Consider the following 21,176-nt stretch of genomic DNA (forward strand, 5'->3'; position numbering starts at 1 on the left):
AATTCACACCATAGTAGAGTGATGTTTCAGAGCTGGTGGTGAGAAAGAAGGCTGGGTCTGCATCCCAGGTGAAATGTGCTACATGAGTAAAAATGTATCCATACTTTGAATGGAGTGCACTTGTCAGTTTCTTAGAAATTACTCACTTATAAAATATCACACTGATAGACCATTTAATAGTTTTTAGAAATAGCTCAAGATCAAAATTACAACCTATTTAAAATAAATGCAATTTATATTTTTAAGTATAGCAATTTACTGAGAGATTTTCTACTTAGAGGTCATTTAAACACAACGCAGAAGCTAAGTAGGTTATTAAAATTACTGGTGCCCACAATATGCCTGAATCACTTAAGTTTTTGCTACTCGGTTTTACTCGGCACTGATAGAAAGAAGCAATGTCAGCAAGTTACTCTTCAACATTTAATGGTGCCACAGGATTAAATAATGGCCTTCCTTTTTTGGCCTGAATTTTACCAAAGTTAGCCTCAAACTCTTTTTTTGTTCCATTTAGATTTGCTAGATATCCATCCTTTATTCTATAGCCTAAGGAATTCAGTTTCCTTACCCTGTACTGTACTATTTGTGGCGTTAATTCAAGAACCTTTGGCGTCTCTCTTATCTGAGCTATGGAAATTCCTTCTTTCAATAATCCCTGAATTCTCTCTTCCAAAACTGGAACAGAATAATATAAAAGGGCAGGACATTTCAAAACTAATTGCTTCAGGTCATGATCAGTACATTTAAAAGCATTTTTAGAGAAGGACATACTGTTCTGTATACTTCTTGGGCAAAGTTGAAACAGAAATCCTTTGAGTTTGGAGAGAAGTTGGAGAATTTCAAAGTTTGTAAAACCCTGCTCCTGGAGAAATTCTAGTGTTTCCTTTATAGATGCAGAAGAATTTAACAAAATAAATGGGTTTTGGCTTAATAATTTTAGTAGCCAAACTTTCATGTTGACCTCAGAGCCACCTAAATTTAGATAACTCTCTTGAAGAAGCTTTATCATTTGCTTATTCTTCTCAATAGGAATGTGAAAAATATTAGATGCAGTTGTCAAAAATCTACTAATGACCACATTTTTGAGTCCCAACTCTTGAAAGAATTGAACATTCAGCTTCCGGTTTTCCTGGTCTTTAACAGTAAAGAAAGATTCTGGAAACTGTTCTATTAACTTAACTAACTCTTTCTCGTTCTTGCAAACCGACTGCCAGAGTTCTCTCTGGGTGTTAACAGCAGGTGGACTGCAGATAATTGCTTCTGGGCAGTGTTCCAAGATACTGGCTACAGCAGTCTCATTGGCACCTAGCTGTTGTAAAATATTTGCAATTTCTTCAACGTAGGTTTCATCCTCCAGAAGTACCCATCCTTTTAATCTTCGAATTTTCCTGATGTCAACTGACAATTTATAGAGCTTTTCTACTGTCTTTTTATTTTCTCTATTTGACTGATTATCAGCTGTATAGGTGAAGGATGCTAGAAAAGGTGTGTATTTTGGAGCTGATAGCATCTTTCTGAAAGAACAGAGCCTGCAGGGCTGGGATCTCATCAGCAACTTCCACAACATGCCTGCAATCCACTGGCTAATTCCCACCATCCTGAGACTCAGAAGGTACTCATCATACCTATATCAAAGAAAATACAGGTTTTTAACATAAAGGGTGTTGACTTTTAGAATACAAACACAAATTTGAGCTGTAAGTAGTAAGCATGGAAATAAAACGGACTTAAATTAGACAACTCATGTGGAGTATATTAAATAGAGCCTCTTAAATAATTGATGAAGTAACTGTAATACACTGCTTCACATCTTAAAGTTTATAAATACATCATCTGCTTGAGCTTTGCAACAACCTCCTGCAGTAGTCAGTTCCATTTTACAGACCAGTAGGAAAACCACAAGGAGTTCAAAGATTCACAAACCTCAAATGTTATTTTGACACACATTCCCTTTCAACTCTGATACGTTTAGGTTTAGGACACATACACTATTTACACACACCTACTTTTTTTTAACATTTTACATTTTCAAGCTGATGTTTAGCTGAAGCAAATACTTTTTAAGGAGGGGTGTCAACTCTAATTTTATATTTTAGAGTAAATATTCTTTTGCTAAATAACTATTATCAAAATAAGTCAGTGAATTTGTTTTCTCTAAAATGAGTGAATAAATGTATGCTTTTTTATGAGAATTATGTGAAAACCTTTTTTTATAAATCTAGAATTAAAATAAGTCTCAGCCAGGTAAAATGAGGAATGCCATGTGACTGCCCTAGTGAAGCCATAGAAAATCAGGTTAGCTGTGGAATGGTGACCATGGCTTATTTCACTTAGCATAATGTCTTCAAGCTTCATACATTGTGTAGCATGTGTCAGGACAAATCGGTTAATTTTAATTGGTCAAAGGATCAGGGAAGTTTCACTTTCCTTTAGGATTCCTACTGCTTTTATACATCAGATGAGAAGATAAAAATTCATCCCTATTTGCGTCTATATTTTTGTTTGAATTTTATTTATTTATTTTTCAGTCCCTGTTTTTTTTTTAACATCTTTATTACACTATAATTGCTTTACAATGGTGTCTTAGTTTCGACTGTATAACAAAGTGAATCAGCTATACCTATACATACATCCCCATATCTCCTCCCTCTGGCATCTCCCTCCCACCCTCCCTATCCCACCCCTCTAGGTGGACAAAAAACACCAGGCTGATCTCCCTGTGCTATGCAGCTGCTTCCCACTAGCTATTTTACATTTGGTAGAGTATATATGTCCATGCCACTCTCTCACTTCGTCCCAGCTTACCCTTCCCACTCCCCGTTTCCTCAAGTCCATTCTCTATGTCTGTGTCTTCATTCCTGTCCTGCCCCTAGGTTCTTCAGAACCATTTTTTTCTTTTTTTTTACATTCCATGTATATGTGTTAGCATACGGTATTTGTTTTTCTCTTTCTGACTTACTTCACTCTGTATGACAGTCTCTAGGTCCATCCACCTCACTACAAATAACTCAATTTTGTTTCTTTTTATGGCTGAGTAATATTCCATTGTATATATGTGCCACATCTTCTTTATCCATTCATCTGTCTATGGACACTTAGGTTGCTTCCATGTCCTGGCTATTGTAAATAGGGCTGCAATGAACATTGTGGTACATGACTCTTTCTGAATTATGGTTTTCTCAGGGTATATGCCCAGTAGTGGGATTGCTGGGTCGTATGGTAGTTTTATTTTTAGTTTTTTGAGGAACCTCCATACTGTTCTCCACAGCGGCTGTATCAATTTACATTCCCACCAACAAGAGGGTTCCCTTTTCTCCACACCCTCTCCAGCATTTATTGTTTGTAGATTTTTTGATGATGGCCATTCTGACTGGTGTGAGGTGATACCTCATTGTAGTTTTGATTTGCATTTCTCTCATGATTAGTGATGTTGAACATCCTTTCATGTGTTTGAAGGCAATCTGTATATCTTCTTTGGAGAAATGTCTATTTAGGTCTTCTGCCCATTTTTGGATTGGGCTGCTTGTTTTTTTGATACTGAACTACATGAGCTGCTTGTATATTTTGGAGATTAATCCTTTGTCAGTTGCTTCGTTTGCAAATATTTTCTCCCATTCTGAGGGTTGTCTTTTGGTCTTGTGTATGGTTTCCTTTGCTGTGCAAAAGCTTTGAAGTTTCATTAAGTCCCATTTGTTTACTTTTGTTTTTATTTCCATTTCTCTAGGAGGTGGCTCAAAAAGGATCTTGTTGTGATTTATGTCACAGAGTGTTCTGCCTATGTTTTCCTCTAAGAGTTTGATAGTGTCTGGCCTTACATTTAGGTCTTTAATCCATTTTGAGTTTATTTTTGTGTATGGTTTTAGGGAGTGTTCTCATTTCATTCTTTTACATGTAGCTGTCCAGTTTTCCCAGCACCACTTACTGAAGAGGCTGTCTTTTCTCCATTGTATATTCTTGCCCACTTTATCAAAGATAAGGTGACCATATGTGCGTGGGTTTATCTCTGGGCTTTCTATCCTGTTCCATTGATCTATATTTCTGTTTTTGTGCAAGTACCATACTGTCTTGATTACTGTAGCTTTGTAGTATAGTTTGAAGTCAGGGAGCCTGATTCTTCCAGCTCTGTTTTTCTTTCTCAAGATTGCTTTGGCTATTCGGGGTCTTTCATGTTTCCATACAAATTGTAAAATTTTTTTGTTCTAGTGCTGTGAAAAATGCCAGTGGTAGTTTGATAGGGATTGCACTCAATCTGTAGATTGCTGTGGGTAGTATACTCATTTTCACAATGTTGATTCTTCCAAGAACATGGTATATCTCTCCATCTGTTTGATCATCTTTAATTTCTTTCATCAGTGTCTTATAGTTTTCTGCATACAGGTCTTTTGTCTCCTTAGGTAGGTTTATTACTATGTATTTCATTCTTTTTGTTGCAGTGGTAAATGGGAGAGTTTCCTTAACTTCTCTTTCAGATTTTTCATCATTAGGATATAGGAATGCAAGAGATTTCTGTGCATTAATTCTGTATCCTACTTCACCAGATTCATTGATTAGCTCTCGTAGTTTTCTGGTGGCACCTTTAGGATTCTGTATGTATAGTATCATGTCATCTGCAAACAGTGACAGTTTTACTTCTTCCTTTCCAATTTGGATTCCTTTTACTTCTTTTTCTTCTCTGATTGCGGTGGCTAAAACTTCCAAAACTATGTTGAATAATAGTGGTGAGAGTGGGCAACCTTGTCTCGTTCCTGATATTAGTGGAAATGGTTTCAGTTTTTCACCATTGAGAATGATGTTGGCTGTGGGTTTATATATATGGCCTTTATTATGTTGAGGTAAGTTCCCTATATGCCTACTTTCTGGAGGGTTTTTATCAAAAAATGGGTGTTGAGTTTTGTCAAAACCTTCTTCTGCATCTATTGAGATGATCATATGGCTTTTCTCCTTCAATTTGTTAATATGATTTATCACATTGACTGATTTGCATATATTGAAGAATCATTGCATTCCTGGGATAAACCCCACTTGATCATGGTGTATGATCCTTTAAATGTGCTGTTGGATTCTGTTTGCTGGTATTTTGTTGAGGATTTTTGCATCTACGTTTATCAGTGATATTGGCCTGTAGTTTTCTTTCTTTGTGATATCTTTGTCTGGTTTTCGTTCCAGGGTGATGGTGGCTTTGTAGAATGAGTTTGGGAGTGTTCCTCCCTCTGCTATATTTTGGAAGAGTTTGAGAAGGAAGGTGTCAGCTCTTCTCTTCTCTAAATGTTTGATAGAATTCGCCTGTGAAGCCATCTGGTTCCAGGCTTTTGTCTGCTGGAAGATTTTAAATCACAGTTTCAATTTCAGTGCTTGTGATAGGTCTGTTTATATTTTCTATTTCTTCTGGTTCAGTCTCAGAAAGCTGTGCTTTTCTAAGAATTTGTCCATTTCTTCCAGGTTGTCCATTTTATTGGCATATAGTTGCTTATAGTAATGTCTCATGATCCTTTGTATTTCTGCATTGTCAGTTGTTACTTCTCCTTTTTCATTTCTAATTCTGTTGATTTGAGTCTTCTCCTTTTCTTGATGAGTCTGGCTAACGGTTTATCAATTTCGTTTATCTTCTCAAACAGCCAACGTTTAGTTTTACTGATCTTTGCTATCGTTTCCTTCATTTCTTTTTCATTTATTTCTGATCTTTATGATTTCTTTCCTTCTGCTAACTTTGGGGTGTTTTTTTTTGTTCTTCTTTCTCTAGTTGCTTTAGGTGTAAGTTTAGGTTGTTTATTTGAGATGTTTCTTGTTTCTTTCTCCCTTTAGTTTTGGCTGCCTTGGGTCTTCGGTGCTGCGTGCCAGCTTTTTCTAGTGTGGCAAGTGGGGGCTACTCTTCATTGTGGTGCACGGGCTTCTCATTGCAGTGGCTTCTCTGGTCATGAAGCATGGACTCTAGGCATGCGGGATTCAGTAGTTGTAGCTTGCGTGCTCTAGAGAGCAGGCTTCGTAGTTGTGGCACACAGGCTTAGTTGCTCTGCAGCATGTGGGGTCTTCCCGAACCAGGGCTCAAACCCGTGTCCCCTGGATTGTCAGGCAGATTCTTAACCACTGCGCTACCAGGGAAGTCCCATTTCTTGTTTCTTGAGGTAGGATTGTATTGCTATAAACTTCCCTCTTAGAACTGCTTTTGCTGGATCACACAGGTTTTGGGTCATCATGTTTTCATTGTCATTTATTTCTAGGTATTTTTTGATGTCCTCTTTGATTTCTTCAGTGATCTTGTCATTATTTAGTAGTATATTATTTAGCCTCCCATGTGTTTGTATCTTTTACAGATTTTTTCCTGTAATTGATACCTAGTCTCAGCATTGTGGTCGGAAATGATACTTGATATGATTTCAGTTTTCTTAAATTTACTAAGGCTTGATTTGTGACCCAAGATATGATCTACACTGGAGAATGTTCCACGAGCACTTGCTATTTAATCCACTGCTCCTGAGGCTGCTGGGAGAGATTTCCCTTTCTCTCCTTTGTTCACACAGCTTCTGGGGTTCAGCTTTGGATTTGGCCCCGCCTCTGTGTGTAGGTCGCCTGAGGGCGTCTGTTCTTCACTCAGGATGGGGTTAAAGGAGCAGCTGATTAGGGGGCTCTGGCTCGCTCAGGCTGGGGGGGAGGGAAGGGTATGGAATGTAGGGCGAGCCTGCAGCAGCAGAGGCCGGCGTGACATTGCAACAGCCTGAGGTGTGCCGTGTGTTCTCCCAGGGAAGCTGTCCCTGGATCACGGGACCCTGGCAGTGGCAGGCTGCACAGGCTCCCGGGAGGGGAGGTGTGGATAGTGACCTGTACTTGCACACAGGATTCTTGGTGGCTGTAGCAGCAGCCCAGCGTTCCATGCCTGTCTCTGATGTCCGTGCTGATAGCCATGACTCGCGCCCATCTCTGGAGCTCATTTAGTTGGTGCTCTGAATCCCCTCTCTTCGCACACCCTGAAACAATGGTCTGTTGCCTCTCAGGCAGTTTCAGACTTTTTCCCGGACTCCCTGCCGACTAGCTGTGGCACAGTAGCCCCCTTCAGGCTGTGTTCACACAGCCAACCCCGGTCCTCTCCCTGGGATCTGAACGCCAAAGCTGGAGCCTCAGCTCCCAGCCCCCGCCCGCCCCGGCGGGTGAGTGGACAACCCTCTCAGGCTGGTGAGAGTCGGCACCGATCCTCTGTGCGGGAATCCCTCCGCTTTGCCCTCTGCATCCCTATTGATGCGCTCTCCTCTGTGGCTCCGAAGCTCCCCCCGTGCCCACCCCCCATCTCTACCAGTGAAGGGGCTTCCTAGTGTGTGGAAACTTTTCCTCCTTCACAGCTCCCTCCCTGAGGTGCAGGTCCTGTCCCTGTTCTTTTGTCTCTGTTTTTCCTTTTTTCTTTTGCCCTACCCAGGTACGTGGGAAGTTTCTTGCCTTTTGGGAAGTCTGAGGTCTTCTGCCAGCGCTCAGTAGGTGTTCTGTAGGAGTTGTTCCACATGTAGATGTAGTTTTGATGTATTTGTGGGGATGAAGGTGATCTCCCCGTCTTACTCCTCTGCCACGTTGAAGGCGCCTGAACTTTGTTTGAATTTTAAAAGCTAGCTCCTTTAATTCATTTGAAATTTCTGATTGTGAGCTAAGAATGTAAATAGATTTTATCAATAGCTTAGCTATCTCTAAGCACCATGTTTGAACAATCCTTTCCTTCCCCATGATTTGTGATGCCTCCTTTGTTATACTGTATTAAGTATAGTTTCTGTTTCTAGCTAGCCTCCGTCCTCACTCCCCTACTATTTTTGCAATTCCCTGAATGAGCCAGGTGGCTAATTTCCGGCCTTTGCTGCATACCTGGCTCCCTCTGCCAGACCATTCTAAAACAATCTCTGGTCAACTCTCTCTTTCACATCCCCCAACAACTATGTCAAATCTTCTCAACTCAGACCTCCAGCTTCCCCTGACATCCATTCTCTCCTTCACTCTCAACCAATATCCTTGCCTCTAACTTGTACAAAGAAAGGAGTGCAATTCATCATACCAAACATAAACCTTCTGCTATCTCCCCTTCCCTACAATGACATCTTTCATCATCCAGGGTAATTCCTGCTCCTGTGCTGATCCCAGCCTCTCTGGCCTGAAGTGTCTAGAGCCCTTGTTTCTCATGTATTCACTCCTTCAGCTTCATCCTCCTCTCTGAGGTTCCCACCCTTCACCTCAGTGGCTCTTTCTCTCACTGCCCCTCCAACTAAAATCCCATTTTTCTCTTCCCCTCAGGTTAATTCTTGCAGCTCCTTCTTTCTTTCCATTTCCTCTCTTCCTATTTATATAACTTCCCAATAAAGACAACTTTCATGTGATTAAAGCCAGTGAGTAGTTTTAGTTCCTCCCTCTTTTGACACCGGCAGTTTTCAGCACAGGTGACCACTTTCTCTGTGAAATACTCATACCTGACTTCCAAAACCTCCCACTCCCCTGGTTCTCCTCCTTTCTTCCTACACTCCTGACTGTCCTTTAGTTGTCTCCTCTGCAGGCTCACCTTCAAGGCCTGATTCTAGGCCCTCTCCTCTTCTTACCTTAAGAGTTTCTCCCCAGAGATCCTGTCCTCATCCAGGGCTTCTTAATCCACTTGGGCTTCTTTCCAGCTTCTTCTCAAAATGTGATCTTGTCACCTCCCTGCAATAAACTTTTCGATGGTACTTTAGGATAAAGACATAAAGTAAAAAAGCCTTACCATGGCCTGCAAGCCCTCTTTGTCTTAGGCTTTGTCACCACCCAAATCTCCTGTCCCCCTCTGCCTACACCAGCTGCACCAGCTTCCTTTATGCCCCTGGTGCTTTACTTGTTCCCATCACAGGGTCTCTGAAGACTGAGGGCTACTCCCCATGCCCGCAATGCTCCTAACTCCTAGGTCTAAGTGTCACTTTCTCAGGGAAAGTTCCCTGCCCTTCATGAATAGATAAGGCTTCCCGTCCCCCTGACAGGCTCTCTTATCACCATGGACTGTTCCTATGTGCCACTTGTCATAGCTGCAGCTGTTCATGTGTGGTTTCTGTCTCACCCTCCATGAGGGCAGAAACGGTTTACTGCCATGTTCCAATGAATTCCTCCCCTACCTTTCACCTGGCTGGCACTGCTGACTCTAGGAGGCATTCCTGGGCAGGTGACTTTCATGTGTGCTCTTCCACAGCACCCTGCTCTTGACCCTACGGTGGCACTTATACTCCTATAAGTTCTTCATTCATTCAACCAGTTTTTTTGTTTTTGTTTGTTTGGCTCATTCTGTGTGTCAGGCATTATGCTAGACACTAGCTTTTCTGCTAAAATATTTCTTCATACCTTTGAATCACAGATCCACCGGAGAACACGGTGTGAGCCAGACTCCCTCTCTTTCCCAAAAAAGGACCCATACTCACATTGTGCAAAAGACTTTAGCAGGATTCATGAGCACCCTGCATTCTATGAACAACCTGCACCAGATTGCAAGCACCTGGAAAGCAGGGTCTGCACACTCTTCTACTTTATCCCCTGTACCCAGCAAAGAACTTGGTCCACAGAAACAAAATCAGTATCTGTCAACTGAAACTCGATGACAAACCAAGTTCACTAAAACTTAATGTAGTGGGTAAAGCTGTGGGCTGCCTGGGCTTAATTCCTGGTCATTAGTTGTGCTGTAACTTGAGGAAGTCACTTCACCTCTCTGTGCCTCAGTTTAAGCACCAGGAAAATGGCATCACTAGGTGTTCGTGAAGATTACATCCTGGGTGATTGTGAAGGTTAAATTAATTAATACTATAAATCACAAAGCATTCAGAAACTCATTAAACCATCACAGCAACCCATTTTAAAGATGAGTTAACAGATGCACGTAAAGTAGCCCAAGGTTGGTCAGCTAATAAAGGGCAGACCTTGGATTCAAACCCAACAGCTTGGCTGAGTCCTGCTCTTAGCCCTGTGCTCTGCACATAGCAATGATCCAGGTAAATGTTTTCTAAATCACAACGTGGTTTATTTTCTGATACTTCATGTTTCTTAAGCGTTTTTAAGGAGTGAAACCCACTTCTGTAATATGCACATTTTTCATAACATGGTCCCCTCGACGAACACCGGTAATTCAGTTAACTTCTACTTTTATAACATGTACGACTTGCTGACAGTTTCAAATTAACCCCAATGTTTGTAAGAAAGGAAAAACGAGGGCCCAAAGCATTGGATACTGGGGAGCGATCGAAAGCCGCACATCCATCATGTGGGGCCTGCGCTCATATCCAGAGAAACTTCCGACCTGCGGCGCCCCAGCGTCCACCCAGCTCCCGAGCCAGCCAGGCGGAGCTGAGCAGCTAGCGGGAAGTCTGGCTTCACGGTGGGCAGCTCCCGACTCCAGCCTCTCGGCCGCTGTGCGGCCAGGGACGATCACCCCCAGGGGCGAAGGACCAGGGCGACTCACCTGTCGGCGTCCACTCTGCACAAGGCGCGAGTTCCGGGTCTCTGGCTCCGTCCTCCCCACCTCCCCAGGCCGAGGCTCCCCGCGGCCTGCCTGGCGTCCTCCCGACGCCTGGGAACAGGGGCCAGGGTCCCAAGCCGCCAGCCAATTCCCCTCAGCAGCTCCGACCCCGCTTCGCGTAACCCACAGACACGCCCTGGAGCCCCCAACGCAGCCAATCAGGGCGCGGGGCGCAGGCTACATGACCCTCCTGACGCAGCGCGGCGGGGCGGGGCCGGGCGAAGCGGAGGGGACCTGCGGAGTTGGGCCAGCGTGCGAGTCAGCTGTCCGGGGCACCTCTGGCCGGCAACTATTACCTCGGACATTTTCTCACCCTTTCCCTCCCAGTATTTTAGAGAAATTGGAGTTTCAGTCCTTTTGTCCCTTGGGGAGTGTCACTAGCCCGGGAGAAAAAAAGGGTAGAAATAATTCAAACCGCTATATCTTTAAGCTATAGCCATTCAGAATTCCCAAAATTAGTCTATAGGTAAAGAACTAAGTTACAAAAGAAACGTAGTTTAAAAAATCCCGAAACTTCTCTGGTACATATCTAGCTTTCCTGCCCCCCCCCCCCCAATAAAGCAGTCAGCTACAGTGTCTGATGCGTCTTTAACAGCCTCCCTCCGGCCGCTTTCACCCAAATACTCACCTTTTCTGATAAACTGCTAGGTGCTTTACATTCTAATTATTACCTGTGATGCCAACCTCACAGACTAACAAATTTCTCCTTAAAGCCAGGCTCAATGTCTGTCCCATTTATTCTCATATTTATCCATACACATATTTATGGCATGCCTGTTAAGTGTCAAGCATGTGAAGCTGCAATGACAAAAGAGCGGTGCACAAGACAAGGGGGAATAAAGTACATTCCCTATCCTGATGAGGTTTACATTCTAGTGGAGGACAAAGACATTAACAACCAATGACATGATTAATCGCAACTAGAGTTGAATGTTTCCAAGGACAAGGTGCCCTGACTGGCCTAGCTGTCCTATGCTGGGTGTGGAGTTGGGGGTCAGGAAAGCTGTGGTTTTCCCAGCCTGTAGGCCCCTCACTTTGCATATTTCATAGTATACAGTGCACAGTTCTAACACCTTAACACGCAGCACTGTAATTCTTCAAGATGGCCCTCTCTCCTTGTGGAGTGAACTCCTTGTGGATACTGATGAATTAATTTTCCTACGAACAGTGCTTGGCATATGGTAGGGACTCAGGAAATGCTAACCAAATCTTTGAGTCTAGCCTTATTAGCCAGTCTGTGCTCAATGGCTTTGTTGAGAGGGACTGACAAGTTGCACTTTAATTCCACAGAGTAGCAGCAAGAATCCTGGCTCCTTGTCTCTAGGTCACCTTTGATCTCCAGGATATTCTAGAATTAACTGGGTGGCTAATGTATGTGAGGTAGGGGAGTTTGTGTCCAGTAACCCTTCTCCCTCTGAGTTACCCGTATACAAAAACCCCATTATTCATGGCTTTATTGCACTCTTTTTCCTGAAATACAAGGATTTGGGGTCCAGACTAACCAAAGTGTGTCACCTGCATCTAGGAAAAGGGAATTAAAGTAGGGTACAGAAAAGAGAAGGACGTTAAGGAATGTAAACTTGGGCCTTAGAACTGCATGCCGCAGTCACTGGTCAGGAGAGGGAGCAGAGATGTGCATTAAGGTGCTAGCAGCTTGTATCAGGGTTCCACATAATTGTATGAGGAATGACAATACATATAACCCTGTGCACTGTAATCACACTTGAAACTGACCAACTTAGCTATGCCAGTTGTCTTAAATAAATGCTACCCAAAGTTTTTTCCATCCTAAATGTTTAAAGAGTTCATTTCTAGAACCATACAATCAGAAAAACACTTGGATGGAGTAACGGGGGTTCAAAGAACCTAGTATTAGGCATATTACCTACAAGAAAATTACAAACATATGTTTGAAATTGTGGGACGATCCTGAAGTTTCTAGTACACAAGAGATGGTTAAGAGTAATATTGCTATCAGTCTTTTAAACCCCAAATTTACTGTTTTAAGTGAATGTGAAAAACTTAAAAACGTAGTTCCCTCAATTCAGTTTTTCCAAGTTGCTAAGCACAGTTTTTGGTAATAAGAGTTCAAGAAGTATCTGCTGAATGAACAAAATGTCTTAAAATCCCTCAACCACCTGTAGGGTTTTTAGAACACTAACCCTTCCAGTTAGGGGGACAACACTGTATTCAAACATAGTGCATTTGCTCAGTTGGAGCACATTGATTGATACCTCTCTTTCCCTTTTGGTGATTTTTTTGTTTTAGTCACAATTTAGACCAAACTGCAAAAATCTTTCCCCACCCCCCCCAAACATATTAAAATCCTTCTACATTTAAAAGTAAAATATCAGTGCCTATGTTGAAATAGTGTTCTTTTACTAAAATACTGATTTATTCATATTAAAACTGCACCTTTTATTCCCCAAACGGTAATGGTAAATTCCAAGTCAATGAATTTCTCAATTCTGTATAGTACAATCAGGTCCAAAGAGCAGGATGTAAAGTACAGGTGTGAAAAACAAAATATTACTCCTTATTAACAGTGATAAAAGAAGATAAGGCAGATTTTTCTTTCTCAGTAATGAATTTATTGATAAGTATTAATTCATTATCCAGGATACTTTTTAAAATGTGTATCATCTAAAAATAAAAATGATTGTTTCTGAATTTCTGACTCAAATTTATCTTGAGTTACCTTTAAATACAATTACCACACTGAACATCTTATCACTAATAAAGATGGGAAAACAAAAGCCAATGGTTATAATTCCAAATGGTAAGAACTGGCCTACTGGAGAACAGTAAAGGGATAATAATAATGATAACAATAATGGCAGCTAACCAGAGCTGCAGCAGGCAGTTATGCAGACTATGCACTGCACATTCCAGGGAGCTACACAGAACGGCAATCCTGTAGCTAATATTTACTGAGCATCCTACCACATGCCAGGCACTGTTATGAGCATTTCATATGTAGTATGAAGCAGATACTACTCTCATCCTCACTTTTTATAGAAGAGAAAAAAGAAGGCACAAAAGGTTAATAATTGCCCAAGATCTCAAAGCTAATGAGTGACAGAGCCAGGCGTTTGACTCCAGGGCCCACACTCTTAACTGCTACCCCATACTGACTAACTCAGAGTTATAAGCCCAATTACTTGAAAAAAATCTCTTTGGTTTTAAATCTTTCTTACAGATAACTTTATTTTTAAAAGTACGAAGTATTTGGAAGATAGTATTCTTACTTGGAATAATTTTGAAAAGTATTTTACTAAATATATATTAGCTGTTTCTTCATTCAGAATGGTGACATGTAGTTTACAGAATCTGTCTCTAATTTGTGATCACATCTCACATACCAACGCTCTCCCCTTTACCTAAAACAAACAAAAAATTTTTAAAAAGAAAAGAAAAAAAAAAAGCAACCACCAAGTACACAGGATTCCATATATGCATATACTTTAATAACAAAGTCACTTTAGCTGTAACTGAACAAAGAAAGGGAGACAAGAAGAACTTAACACATGATACCATGATATCTACAACTTTGGGTCAAAACAGGCATACATGAGGCTTTAAAATATATATTGTCTATGTTAATGGAGGCTACAACTACCAATTTTGATTACACATGTTTTCTGAAACATTATTGTCAAAGAGTTCAAAGTTAGACCAAATAATGATGTCAAGAAAAATTCTGTCTTAAAATTTTAACAAAGTCTTTTAAGAAAGTCTAAAATCCTATATTCTCACACTGACTCTCAAAACTTTGATTTTTATATCAGAATATCAGTTTGCCACTTTAATTTTTACCATACATGAAAGATTATCAAAAATATATTGATGGGTCTATACTAATTGTGACTATTTATATTTACATTAAGCAAATTCTTTTACCAAGTTCTTTATATACAAATTACCATTTGTCCTATGTCAAATTCATTAAAAAGTTAAAAACTACAGAAATGTTATTAGAAATAATGCATTTCAATATGTAACTGTTTTCCATTAATGAAGAACATTTTAAAATAATTTAACTGAAAAAGTACTGAACTGCCCACCAATTTCTGCTGCAACCGTATTCCTTCTGAATGTTTTCTGTGATTTAAGGAAAAAATAAAAAAACTGGGTAAAGCTTGATTGCAAGGAATGACAAATATCTGATGACTGTTTACTGATCTTCAAGAAATTTACAGACTATACTGGTATCAAAAAATAGCAATGATTTTAAAAATGTAAACAGTTCAAGATAACTGAAGAAACAGGAGTCTTAAAAACTGGCAAATGCACTACATGAATACTTTTCTTATAAATTTAAATCACAAAATATTATCCCATAACAGTTGAACTGAATACAGGCATGGCTTTCTGACACTTCCAAAAAGGGCCAACATTTAAAAAAAACTTAAACTATTCCCAAACTGGAAATAATTTAGATTTTAGAAGTATCACAATACATAAAAGAAATTTATAAAATCAAGAGAAGATTTGGGGAAAATTTCATAAGGGGATTATATTAATACCACTAAAATAAAAAAGTCACTTTGTATAAGTTAGACTCCTGGTCACACAGGAAGGAAATGAAAAGGATGGCTTTTTCCGAGGAAAAACCTGAGCATGACATCATAAGCTTTTCAAATTTGAAGATCATTTCAGATGACCATAAAACTGAGTACAGCACTTTGTCCAGTACAGATACATTTCTCTTGTCTAAGAATTAACTGATTTTGTAACAATCACTGAAAAATTTATGCCTCAGATTCTCTGGTTTGAAAATAGAGATTAGCTCCATTTTGGAAATTATATTAATTTATGTTGATTATACACTCCGCTAAAGCAAGAAATAAAGCTCTAAAATATTTACCTAGTTGGTGCTCTGTCTCTGGACTTTAGGACCGATACTCTGTGTGTCCTCTTCCTGACTAGGACGTTTCCCACTGCTGAGACCAGTGCACGTGGAGCTTCTTCCTACACATTTAAAAAAAATGTATGTTTAAGATAAGAAAGGTGAGAAGAAGAGTATGCTCGAATGCTAAATTCTTACCTTGCTTTAATAGGTGAGTTTGCTGACTATCTCCATGAGCATAATGTAAAATACCACTCCCTGGAGTACAACCTGTTAGTATGTTAAACATAGTAAAATTACTTAAACTAATTTCAAGTTGTATGTATTACGATTATAAATCTAATTTTTAGTATTTGTATTGTGCGTTTTAGGATTAATCCACAACCCTTCATATGAACCAAAAATCATACCAAATCAGGAAAGCTTAACTTGTCCTTAAATTTAGGGTCATAGAAATGTTGACTGTTCAAGGGCAAAATCACTGATAATCATTTTCTAAAAAACACTTCTTTACTGGATGACAATTAGACACTTGATCATGAAGTCAAAACATAGGGCATCAGTGAGATATACATCCTTCCTTCACCTCCTCCTCCCTCAGCACCTATCTAAAACATATGTCCTTGGAGATACAGTAAGGGAATAAGGTCCTGCCAGATGAGAGTTAAACAATGGAGCAGTTACCTAGCCTGTGCAATTGTATCAACTCTCCTAAAAAGAAAAAATGTTATAGGAGAATGGGTTAGCACAGAAAAGTAGATTCTAGAGAAAACATTATGGAAAAATATGAGGATCCTACCCCTAGGAGTGGTTGCATGATGGCCCGAACAAGACAATCTAATTATTTTTAGTGTAACTTCATACTTATCACATTTCTCTGGATAAAGAATTCAGCTTTTCGGGTACTCAAAATTGGGAAAGTGAATGGCCTGATCAAGGATGAGGACTTCTGGAAAGGAATATTTCCACCATAAGCTAATAAACTAATGTTCCCTGTTGATATTTTAATTTATATGATTTTAAAATTTCTAGTCTGTCATTCACAGAATGGTCACCACTAATTACAGCAAACGTTCAGGCTTTAGACTTGTAAGGCTGAAGGTCAGACTCTGGACTGTGGCAAATTCACCACTGAATGGTGCTGCTACTGGTCTTACCATCATCAGGCTTCCCCTAATAGTGATACTTGCCATCATGCATCTTTGCACAACTCTACTGAAAACTTCACAAAGTAATGTGAAGGTACTTAATTCCACTGAATTGTACATTTAAAATGGTTAAAATGCTAAATTTTATGTTGTGCATATTTTACAATTAAAAAACTTCAACAAATACATTTTTCAATTATTTATTTGATTTTTATTGTTATTTTCTGTTTTTCTGAATTTTCTAAACTGTCTATAGTGAATAGTTTTTTAAAGCAGTTTTGAGGAATAATTTATATACCATAAAATTCAACTGTTTTAAGGGTACAATTCAATAATTTTTAGTTAATTTACAGAATTGTGTAATCACCAGCATAATCCAGTTTTAGAACATTTTCATCACCTCCAAAAGACCCCTCATGTCCATTTGCTTTTATTCTCCATTCCTATCTATAAGCCTAAGGTAGGCACTGATCTAATTTCTCTTTTAAAAACATGACTTTTCTCACTAGTTCATATAAGTGGAATCATGCAGCATGTGGTCTTTTGTGTCTGGCTTCTTTAACTTAACATAATATTTTTGAGATTTATCCAGGTTGTAGCATATATCAGCATTTTGTTCCTTTTTACGAATTAATATTCCATTGTATGGATATACTCCATTTTGACTATCATGAATAAAGCTATTATAAACATTCACATATAAGTCTCTGTGTAGACATATATCTTCACTTCTTTTGGATAGATACTTAGGAATGGAATTTCTGGGTTGTATGTTAAATTTATGTTTAGCTTTTAAGAAACTGCCAAACTGCTTCCCAAAATGGCTTCACTGTTTTTACACCCTACCTCTCAGCAGTGTATGAGCGTTCCAGTTTCTTAACATTCTCCACACGCTTGTTACTGTCTGTCTTTTTTATTTCAACCACTCTAGTGGTTATAGGGTGACCAACTCATTCCAGTTTGGGACTCTTCAAGTGTTAGCACGGAAAGTCCTGTGTCCCAAGAAACTCCTCAATGCCAGGCAATCAGTGATAACTGGTCACCCTAAGTGGGTGTGAAGTCCTATCTCTTAGTAGTTTTAATTTGTATTTCCCCAATGACTAATAATGCTGAACAGGTATTTTATAATAGAAAAAATTTTAGTAGTCTGCTTTATTATAAGAACAAAAATACCTCAAGACATCTATGTATGTTAGTTTATTCCTTTCCTGAGCACAAAAATTCTACAAAAATGAGAGGACGAAAATGCAGTTTCTGTTGCAGAGATTAAGAATTTTTGCACAGTCATTAAAAAACTTAAATCATAAAGAATCTTGCCCTTTGAAATGCCTTTAAGACACTGTAAATAAAAGCCTATGAATAGGGTAAGTATGGGGCATTAAGGGATACGCTTCCGAAGTATAAGTCCTTTCTAGCATTTAAAAAATTTTTTAAATTTATTTTTTGGCTGCGTTGGGTCTTCATTGCTGCGCACAGCCTTTCTCTAGCTGCGGTGAGCAGGAGTTACTCTTTGTTGCAGTGCGTGGGCTTCTCGTTGCAGTGGCTTCTCTTGTTGTGAAGCGCTGGCTCTAGGTGTCCCGGTTTCTGTAGTTGCAGCACGCAGGCTCAGTAGTTGCAGCATGCGGGCTTCTAGGGCATGCGGGCTTCAGTAGTTGTGGCGTGCGGGCTTGGCTGCTCTGTGGTATGTGGGATCTTCCTGGACCAGGGATCGAAAGCATGTCCCCTGCATTGGCAGACAGATTCTTAACCACTGTGCCACCAGTGAAGTCCCCATGTAAGTCTTTTCAAATGGAACAGAAACCTGAGGGGAGAAATTCTTAACAGCATAGTATCCTAAGGATCTTGCCATAATCACTCCCATTTTCAGGTCTACAATGCTCTCTCCTTCATCTGCCTACTTAAATGCTACCCACCCCACCATCTTCTTCTTCTTCTTTTTTTTTATTATTTATTTATTTATTTTTGGCTGCGTTGGGTCTTTTGTTGCTGTGTGCGGGCTTCCTCTAGCTGTGGCGAGTGGGGGCTACTCTTCCTTGTGGTCCATGGGATTCTCATTGCGGTGGCTTCTCTTGTTGCAGAGCACGGGCTCTAGGCACGTGGGCTTCTGTAGTTGTGGCACACGGGCTCAGTAGTTGTGGTTCGCGGGCTCCAGAGCACAGGTTCAGTAATTGTGGCACACCAGCTTAGTTGTTCCGCAGTGTGTGGGATCTTCCCTGACCAGGGCTTGAACCTGTGTTCCCTGCATTGGCAGGTAGATTCTTAACCACTGCGCCACCAGGGAAGTCTCCCACCATCTTCTAAGAAAAGTTTCCTAGTTCCTTCAACTCCCTTTTTTCCTATTGCATGAGGAGGCAGTGTCTTACAATTTATCACTTTTTTCATTTGTTTTTTTTCCCCCTTCCACACCCCCATTTAGACTCTAAGCTCTATGTGGCTTTTATGTCTTCTATGTCTTTTGAAAGCCTCAAAGCACCTAGCTACAAAGTGTGTTATAGGCAAATATTTACATGATTAGACTACTTTCAAGATTTATTAATCTTATCACAAAACATCATGTTTATAAATTTGTGAAGCAAAATTATTCCAATTTAACTTGCTAACATGATTAGTTTTGCAGATAAATACAGATTTGACTGGACTAAGAAACAGTACGTACCATCATTACCCATTAGCTAGGTAACTGGAGTCTGTTGCTTTCCACCCTCTGCCACCTGCCTGTTATCTTAGTGCTTCACAGAACTTCTGTCCCTCAAACTCATGTGTGGGCAAAAGAGGCAGTCTGTGAACTGCATAAGAAATCTGATAGAACTTTTGAAATGCTACCTTGTTAAAGTTTACTTCAAATTGTAGGAGACTCTGAGAAAGAACATTTTTGAAGTACACTGCCATCATTAGCAACAATTTGAATGCAGGTGAAACACATTCCAGTAATAAAATATTTTGTCTTATGAACACTACATTTGGCATTACATTTGCAGGGGAGACCCAGTGATACAGAAAAGGTATGAACTTTAGGACTAGTTAGACTTGGATCTGAATCTTAGCTCAACTACTTACTAACTGTGGGATCTTGGTTAAGTTACCTAACTCTTCTAGGCTAATTTCCCCAATCATAAAATGAGAAGCCTACCACCACCTCTCAAGGTTATTGTGAGTATGTGGCCAAAATCCCCTCATACTTAGGCACAAAGTAGGCAGTCAAGATATGAGTGCTTTCGTTCCTTTCTCCTTAAGCTAACTGTTGATGCTCTCAAAAGTATGCAAAATATTTCTGAATTCAGAAAGGTTCAATCTGTTAAAGGTGTTATTCTTAATATCAAATTTTGAATAGCTGACTTCTTTTTTTTAAAAAAAAAAAAAGCATTCCTCTAATGCAGCCTTGGTTTTTTTTTTTCCTTTTAGTAACCATGCAGAATTATTTATTTTACTACCTATAACTGAAATACCAAAAAAACCTTATTTCCAAACCACAAAATGACATTTTAGAATTTAGAATATGGATGTTTTTATCCCCTTACATGACCAAACAGAAAGTAATAAGTCCAGCCATTCAGCCTTGTTTTTAATCAAATTAATTAGCTTCATGCTATTTTTGGTTAGAACCTCTGAAAATTGGTATGATTCAAATTTCCAATACATACTGACTTCTTGACACATAGTAAGAACATATGTGGCAACTAACTATATATATCACAAAGAAAACCATTATAGACCAGGCTTTGTAAGAAAAAACTCATGTGCGAAAGGACTAGAGGCCCTATGCATGTGCGTGATAAATCTTTTGGCCATGTTCACAGGGCCTCTGACCTTCTTAACTAATTACCTTATAGTTGATATATACTTAAAGGGAGTAAAAAATAATGACCATTCTGAATATAAAACATTTCAGTTTCATTTTATCCTTAAAAATTGCTAACCTCATTCAGTTTGCAAGAAGATCTTTACCTTGACCCAATTCCACTATATATAATGTTGTTTCTATCTCTAAAATGTCACTAATGGAGTGAGGGTATCTGTGTATGTATATGTACATGTATGCATGTGTACAAGGAACCTATTACACAATTTAAAGATAGATTTTAAGAAACATATTATAGTGAGGTACGATAAACAATATATTTATAATTAACCTCTTTATGTTACTAAGTGCAGAAATTTCCTTTTCACTTACTTCCACTGCTGCTACAGCCTGGGATATTTTCTCCAGGAGAATACCCCATGAGGCCTCCATTCCCATTAGGATTAGATGGCACTGATGCAAGAAGACCTAAAGGGAAAAAATTACCTATTAAGTTATGATCAAGATCAAGTTCAAGGATGGGTACATAAACAGCTGCCAAAGAAACAAATGAAAGGCATTTACTGACATACCAAGTCCTCTATATCGTGAAAGCTGCTGATAGATCTGTTTCATCCTCTCAATATTCAAACGGCTTGCCTCAGCATGGTTCACCATTGGTTTAGGGTAATTAACTCCTATCAAACATTTGGCTACCTTTTGAATACCTTCTGGTGCATTCCAGGGATCATAGATATATTTTGCAGGGAAGCCTCTTAGGACAGGCAAATAACGTCTTTTGGGAGAAGGAAGAAAAATTATTAATAAAATGAACTATAAGCAAATTATAACAAACTATTTATTAGCTATGAATGACCAAAATCAAATCAATACCATTTAAATGATTTGTTA

The 21,176-nt window shown here is 39.5% G+C and overlaps 2 protein-coding genes across 3 annotated transcripts in view; both read right to left on the reverse strand.

Annotated features, from left to right (window-relative positions):
* Positions 1-409: 409 nt before the first annotated feature.
* On the reverse strand, positions 410-10,577 carry MTERF2 (mitochondrial transcription termination factor 2; the record flags this gene model as incomplete). Of its 2 annotated transcripts, none has more annotated exons than XM_079715850.1 (3): positions 10,433-10,577; positions 8,562-8,661; positions 410-1,625 (listed from the first exon to the last, which is right to left on the reverse strand). In XM_079715850.1, exon 3 carries the CDS (start codon positions 1,595-1,597, stop codon positions 410-412), a length of 1,188 nt encoding a protein of 395 aa, XP_079571976.1. In that variant the 5' UTR covers positions 1,598-1,625; positions 8,562-8,661; positions 10,433-10,577. The 2 variants fall into 2 exon arrangements, with proteins under 2 accessions (XP_079571976.1, XP_079571975.1); XM_079715849.1 differs by having other exon boundaries at positions 8,562-8,684.
* A 3,972-nt stretch (positions 10,578-14,549) lies between these two features.
* The window catches only part of CRY1 (cryptochrome circadian regulator 1), a gene marked incomplete at its 5' end in the record, with an annotated part of 91,811 nt that continues 85,184 nt past the window's right edge, over positions 14,550-21,176 (reverse strand). The window contains 5 exons of the mRNA XM_079714123.1: positions 14,550-14,590; positions 15,357-15,460; positions 15,537-15,608; positions 20,658-20,753; positions 20,858-21,060. Coding sequence (XP_079570249.1) covers positions 15,357-15,460; positions 15,537-15,608; positions 20,658-20,753; positions 20,858-21,060 — 475 coding nt within the window. The 3' untranslated portion in view covers positions 14,550-14,590. The remainder of the gene's footprint in view (positions 14,591-15,356; positions 15,461-15,536; positions 15,609-20,657; positions 20,754-20,857; positions 21,061-21,176) is intronic.

The sequence above is a fragment of the Hyperoodon ampullatus genome, assembly GCF_949752795.1.
Source record: "Hyperoodon ampullatus genome assembly, chromosome: 11".
Classification (NCBI taxonomy): Eukaryota; Metazoa; Chordata; class Mammalia; order Artiodactyla; family Ziphiidae; genus Hyperoodon; species Hyperoodon ampullatus.